This window comes from Chiloscyllium plagiosum, chromosome 1 (genome assembly GCF_004010195.1).
Source record: "Chiloscyllium plagiosum isolate BGI_BamShark_2017 chromosome 1, ASM401019v2, whole genome shotgun sequence".
In the NCBI taxonomy this organism is placed as follows: domain Eukaryota; kingdom Metazoa; phylum Chordata; class Chondrichthyes; order Orectolobiformes; family Hemiscylliidae; genus Chiloscyllium; species Chiloscyllium plagiosum.
The window spans coordinates 96,554,895-96,561,941 of record NC_057710.1 but is presented as its reverse complement, the minus strand read 5'-3'; the positions used below and the strand labels follow the sequence as shown (position 1 = coordinate 96,561,941).

The window sequence follows — 7,047 nt, the reverse complement described above, 5'->3', positions numbered from 1 at the left end:
TCAGCACTGCCTTCCTAACCTGCAATCTTCTTCCTGACCTCTCTGCCCCCACCCCAGTCTGACCTATCACCCTCACCTTGACCTCTTTCCACCTATCACATTTCCGACGCCCCTCCCCCAAGTCCCTCCTCCCTACCTTTTATCTTAGCCTGCTGGACAAACTTTCCTCATTCCTGAAGAAGGGCTTATGCCCGAAACGTCGATTCTCCTGTTCCCTGGATGCTGCCTGACCTGCTGCGCTTTTCCAGCAACACATTTCCAGCTAAGATTTTATATAGACCCTGAATTATTTTTGCAATTCCTAGGGAGATTGTTGCTCCGTTTTGTATCAATTTCCAAGTAAGTTAAATGGAAATAAACTGATAGTGGATGTACCAAAATTAATCTTAATTTTCACCACATTGTACTACATTTGTGTTCAAATAAGAATTTGCTTTTTATTTGGATAGGCTCTGAGTCAGCAGATGGAAGATATGCTCAAATGCTGTTTAAGAGTTTATTTGAAGATTATACTGATGCTCTCAGGCCTGTGGAAGATACAGATCTAGCCCTGAACGTCACTCTGAAAATCACCCTTTCTCAAATTAAAGATATGGTAAGATTTTCTTGATACAGCCTTTTCCTCACCAATTCTCTCCTTTCGTCCTTTTTTTCCTCTATGATGTTAGCAACATGTTTTTGTCCATTTCTATGAGGTCGCTCATGCTTTAGTTATTCTCTATTTAACTTGTTCAGAAAATGTTATTACAAACTTGCAGTAGATGAGTCTTGAACCCAGGCCTTCTGAACCAGAGGTAGGTACTCTACCAGTGCACCACAAAAGAACCTCACCCATGCTCTATTATCTTGTCCAAATGATCACTCTTCACTTGTGAACCTTAATGGTGACTATTAATAAGCTGTTCAAGTGCACACAGCCAATTCTGCCTTCCTCATCTGTTAATTATGCATACTATTTAATTTGTTAATTTGTGAACTTTCATAAGTAGATCTGGATAGAAATTAGAAACAAAAATTTTGAGTCTCTAACCTAGCAGTATTGAGGCTGTTTGGTTTTATTGCTGTCCTAGCTGAGAATAGCTAACACAGGCCAGAGATTCAACCTGGTGTGTTCTTCCATTGTATTGCTAAGCTGATCATTGGACAAATTCGTTGAGCTATCGGGGAAGTTCATTCAAATATTTGACTGTGCATCGTTTATCTTGAGAGAATTGCAATACATTGCTATTTGATCTTATTCATATTCTAACCTGATAGTTTTCAAAGGTTAAAAATTAAGGCAGTAATGTTGAATGTTAAAGATGTAACTTTGAAATTCTCAAGGCTGTTTACACAATACCATTAGAACCTGAATTGGGCCATTAGCCCTTTGAGCCATTCTTCCATTAATAGAGTTATAGAGCTCCACAGTACAGAAAAAAGGCCCTTTGACCCATTGAGTCTGTGCTGGTCAAAAATATTATAGGATTCTGGGTTACTCAAGATGGAGGATGGGGAAAAATTGTGGCTATAAGTGTTGCTCCTTTTTTTTTTGAGATATTTTAGGTGTTGAAGCTGATTTCCTCAAATTACAGGAGTAGTAATTACTGTTCTATAGGCTGTTACATTGTTTTGGAGCTTTGGGGATAAAAAGATCAAAACAACGACACTTTAAAAAGGTGGAAGAGAGGGAAAGGCAGGGACCACCTGGCCAGTGAATCAAACAAGAAAGAAAACAATCTGCACAGCTACTGACTTTGCTGTTTGAGTTCAAGTAGCTCTTGACATTAGAGTGTGTCTAAGAAAAATTAACAAACAGGGAAATTCATAGCTGATCTTGGAGGAACCTGTATGGGAGAGCTCACAGCACAGCAGCAGCTAAACGCATGTTTTTTTAAAGTGTAACCCCTCTGTTCATTTTCTTTGTAAATCTGCAATGGTGAGTAAAGTGGATTCTTTTTTGATTATATAATTTATTGACATCAGTCTCTTGTTTAAATTTTAAAAGTATAAAACATAGGTACTAAATTAGCTTGAAGCAGTGATTTTTAGAGCAGTAAAACTGTGCTATTTTCTGGATCTGCAGATTGTTAAGGTGCAAAGATGGACTTTAGTAGTAATGTGCTGTTCCTGTCAGATATGGGAGATTAGGGAGAGTTTCCATATTACTGATGATTATGTCTGCAGTTAGTGTTTTGGTTGCAAATCCTATCAGATCGCCTGGGTTGATTGGAGTGGCGGTTAGAGGCAATGAGGAGTTTACAGGAGTTAGGAGGTCTGATGGATGGCAGTTATAGAAGAGAAAAAAATGCAGATGCAGTAAGTTAGATGGGTGAACTTAAGGAAAGGTAGGAGAGGGAGGCAGGTAGTGCAGAAGCCTCCTGCGGCTATCCCCATCTCAAGCAATTAGGCTGTTTTGGAAAATGTAGGGGGTTATAGATTCTCATGGGGATGTAGCACAGACAGCCAGGTTTCTGGTCCTGAGACTGACTAATGTAATGAGGGGTAGAGTCATAGAGATATACAGCACGGAAACAGACCCTTCTGTCCAACTTGTCCGTGCCGACCAGATATCCCAACCCAATCTATTCCCACCTGCCAGCACCTGGCCCATATCCATCTGAACCCTTCCTATTCATATACCCATCCAGATACCTTTTAAATGTTGCAATTGTACCAGCCTCCACCACCTCCTCTGGTAGCTCATTCCATACATGTACCATCCTCTGCGTGGAAAAGTTGCTCTTTAGGTTTCTTTTATATTTTTTTCCCTCTTACCCTGAACGTATGCCCTCTAGTTCTGGACTCCCCACCCTAGGGAAAAGACTTTGTCTACTTAGCCTATCCATGCCCCTCATGATTTTATAAACCTCTAATAGGTCACCCCTCAGCCTCTGATGCTCCAGGGAATCCAGCATTCCCTATACATACCAGCCTTTTCTTTCATCCTAACAGGAATATACTTTCTCTGGACTCTCGTTATCTCATTTCTGAAGGCTTCCCATTTTCCAGCTGTCCCTTTACCTGCGAACATCTGCCCCCAATCAGCTTTTGAATGTTCTTGCCCAATGCTGTCAAAATTGGCCTTTTCTCCAATTTAGAACTTCAACTTTTAGATCTGGTCTATCCTTTTGCATCACTATTTTAAATCTAATAGAATTATGGTTGCTGGCCCCAAAGTGCTCTCCCACTGACTCCTCAGTCACTTGCTCAGCCTTATTTCTCAAGAGAAGGTCAAGTTTTGCATCTTCTCTAGTAGGTACATCCACATCCTGAATCAGAAAATTGTCTTGTATACACTTAACTAATTCCTCTCCATCTAAACCCTTATCAGTATGGCAGTCCCAGTCTATGTTTGGAAAGTTAAAATCCCCTACCATAACCACCCTATTATTCTTACAGATAATTGAGATCTCCTTACAAATGTATTCCTCAATTTCCCTCTGACTATTAGGGAGTCTATAATACAATCGCAATAAGATGATCATCCCTTTCTTATTTCTCAGTTCCACCCAAGTAACCTTCCTGGATGTATTTCCGGGAATATCCTCCCTCAATACAGCTGTACTGCTTTCCCTTATCTAAAACACCACTCACCCTCCTCTCTTTCCTCCCGTTCTGTCCTTCCTGTAGCATTTGTATCCTGGAACATTAAGCTGCCAGTCCTGCCCATCCCTGAGCCATGTTTCTGTAATTGCTATGATATCCCAGTCCCATGTTCCTAACCATGCCCTGCCCTGTTAGGCCATTTGCATTAAAATAAATGCAGTTTAATTTATCAGTCCTACCTTATTCTCTGCTTTGTCCCTGCCTTCTCTGACTGTTTGACTCACCTTTGTTCTCAACTACACCGGTCTCAGAATGATCTCTTTCCTCATTATCTCCCTGGCTCTCTCTTCCATCCCCCCACCTTACTAGCTTAAATCCTCCCGTGCAGCTGTAGCAAATCTCCCTGCCAGAATATTTGTTGCCTTCTAATTTAGGTGCAAACCGTCCTTCTTGTACAGGTCACTTCTACCCCAAAAGAGCTTTCAATGGTCCAAAAATATGAATCCTTCTCCCATAAACCAGCTACTCAGCCATGCATTCATCTACTCTATCCTCTTATTCCTGCTCTCACTATGTCAGGTTCCAAGCGATCGATTGTGATAGGGCACTGTCTCGTTAGAGGCACAGACAGATGTTTCTGGAGCCGACGGCAAGAATTCAGAATGGTGTGTTGCCTGCCTGGTGCCAGGATCAAGGATATCTCTGAGGGGGTGCAGAATATTCTCAAAAGGGAGAGGGACCAGCAGTAGGTCTTTGTACACAATAGAACAAATGACATAGGAATGGAAAAGGATGATATTCTGAAGGGAGAATATAGGAAGTTAGACAGGAATTTAAAAAGGAGGTCCTCGGGTAGTAATATCTGGACTACACCCAGTGCTATGAGCTAATAAGGGTCGGAATAGGAAGATTGAGCAGATGAATGCGTAACTGAGGAGCTGGTTCAGGGTAGAATGATTCAGATTTTTGGATCATTGGAATCTCTTCTGGGGTAGAAATGACCTGTGTAAGAAGGATGGACTGCACCTGAATTGGAAGGGGACAAATATACTGGCAGGGAAATTTACTAGAGCTGCTCGGGACAATTTAAATGAGTAAGGTGGGATGGTGGGACCCAGCAACACAATGTGGAAAGAGATCAGTCTGGGACTGGTACAGTTGGGAAAAGGGGCAAGTCAAACAGTCAGGGCAGACAGGAACAAAGCAGCGAACAAGATAGCACTGATAAAGTAAACACACTAATTTCAATGCAAGAGGCCTAACAGTGAAAGCAGATGAACTTAAGGCATGGTTAGGAACGTGGGACAATATCAAAGATGTGGCTCAGGGTTAGACAGGACTGGCAGCTAAACGTTCCAAGATACAAATGCTATAGGAAAGATAGAAAGGATGACAAGCGAGGAGGGGAGTGGTATTTTTGATCAGGGATAACATTAAGGCTGTAATTAGGGAGGATATTCCTGCAAATACATCCATTATTCGGGTGGGACTGAGAAATAAGAAAGGGAGGATCACCTTATTGGGATTGTATTGTACTCTCCCAATAGTCAGAGGGAAATTGAGAAACAAATTTGTAAGGAGATCTTCGTTATCTATAAGAATAATCAGTTGATTATGGTAGGGGATTTTAACTTTTCAAACATAGGCTGGGATTGCCATAGTGTTAAAGGTTTAGATGGAGAGGAATTTGTGTGTACAAGGAAATTTTCTGATTCAGTCTGTGGATATACCCAGTAGAGAAGGTGCAAAGCCTGACCTCCTCCCAGAAACCATAATTCTAATAGTTTTAAAATAGTGATGGAAAAGGAGAGATCGGATTTAAAAGTTGCAGTTCTAAATTGGAGGAAGACCAATTTTGACGGTGTTAGGCAAGAACTTTCAAAAGTTGATTGGGGACAGATGTTCGCAGGTAAAGGGAGGGCTGGAAAATGGGAAGCCTTCAGAAATGAGATAACGAGAATCCAGAGACAGTATGTTCCTGTTAGGGTGAAAGGAAAGGTTGGAAGGTGTAGGGAATGCTGGATGACTAGAGAAGTTGAGGTTTTGGTCAAGGAAAAAGAAGGAAGCGTATGTTAAGTATCAACAGCAGGGATCGAGTGAATCCTTAGAGTATAAAGGCAGGTGGAGTATACTTAAGATGGAAATCAAGAGGGCAAAAAGGGGACGTGAGATAGCTTTGGCAAATAGGGTTAAGGAGAATCCAAAGGGATTTTTATAAAAGCATCAAGGACAAAAGGGTAACTAGAGAGAGAATAGGGCCCCTCAAAGATCAGCAAGGCAGCCGAAGTTTGGAGACGCAGGAGATTGGGGAGATACTAAACAAGTATTTTGCATCAGTGTTTACTGTGGAGAAGAACTTGGAAGATATAGAATGTGGAAAAATAGATGGTAAATCTTGAAAAATGTCCATAATACAGAAGAGGAGGTGCTGAATGTCTTAAAACTCATAACGGTGGATAAATCCCCAGGACCTGATCAGATTTACCCAAGAAGCTAGGGAAGTGATTGCTGGGCCCTTTGCTGAGATAAGTATATCATTGATAGTCACAGGTGAGGTGCCAGAAGACTGACGTGGTGCCACTACTTAAGAAAGGTGATAAGGAAAAGCCAGGGAACTAGAGACCAGTGAGCCTGACATCGTTGCTGGGCAAGTTGTTGGAAGGAGTTCTGAGGGACAGGATTTACATGTATTTGGAAAGGCAAGGACTGACTAGGGAAAGTCAACAAGGCTTTGTGCATGGGAAATCATGTCTCACAAACTTGAGGTTTTCTTTAAAGAAGTAACAAAGAAAATTGAGGGCAGAGTGGTGGACGTGACCAACATGGACTTCAATAAGGCATTTGACAAAGTTCCTCATGGTAGACTGGTTAGCAAGGTGAGATCCAGTGGAGTACAAGGAGAACTAACCATTTGGATACAGAACTGGCTCGAAGGTAGAAGACAGTGGATGGTGGTGGAGGGTTGCTTTTCAGACTGGAGGCCTGTAACCAATGGAGTGCCACAAGGATCGGTGCTGGATCCACTGCTTTTTGTCATTGAATATAAATGATTTGATGTGAACATAGGAGATATAGTTAGTAGGTTTGCAGATGTAGTGGACAGCGAAGAAGGTTACCTCAGATTACAATGGGATCTTGATCGGGTGAGCCAATGGTCCAAGGACTGGCAGATGGAGTTTAATTTAGATAAATGTGAGGTGTTGCATTTTGGAAAAGCAAATCTTAGCAGGACTTATACACTAAATGGTAATGGTCCTGGGGAGTGTTACTGTAAAAAGACACCCTTGGAGTGCAGGTTCATAGTGCCTTGAAAGTGGTGTTGCAGGTAGACAGGTAGTGAAGATGTTCAGTACGCTTTTCTTTTTTTTTAGGAGCATTGAGTGCAAGAGTTAAGAGGTCAGGTTGCAGCTGTACAGGACATTGGCTAGGCTACATTTGGAATATTGTGTGCAATTCTGGTATCCCTCCTATAGGAAACTTGATAGAGTTCAGAAAAGATTTACAAGGATGTTGGCAGGG

The 7,047-nt window shown here is 41.7% G+C and overlaps 1 protein-coding gene across 4 annotated transcripts in view; it reads left to right on the top strand.

Annotated features, from left to right (window-relative positions):
- The window catches only part of chrna9a (cholinergic receptor, nicotinic, alpha 9a), an 86,876-nt gene that overhangs the window by 60,797 nt on the left and 19,032 nt on the right, over positions 1 to 7,047 (top strand). For all 4 annotated transcript variants that reach the window (XM_043692625.1, XM_043692614.1, XM_043692606.1 and 1 more), the window contains one exon: positions 450 to 595. In XM_043692625.1, the coding sequence (XP_043548560.1) occupies positions 450 to 595 (146 nt within the window). The remainder of the gene's footprint in view (positions 1 to 449; positions 596 to 7,047) is intronic.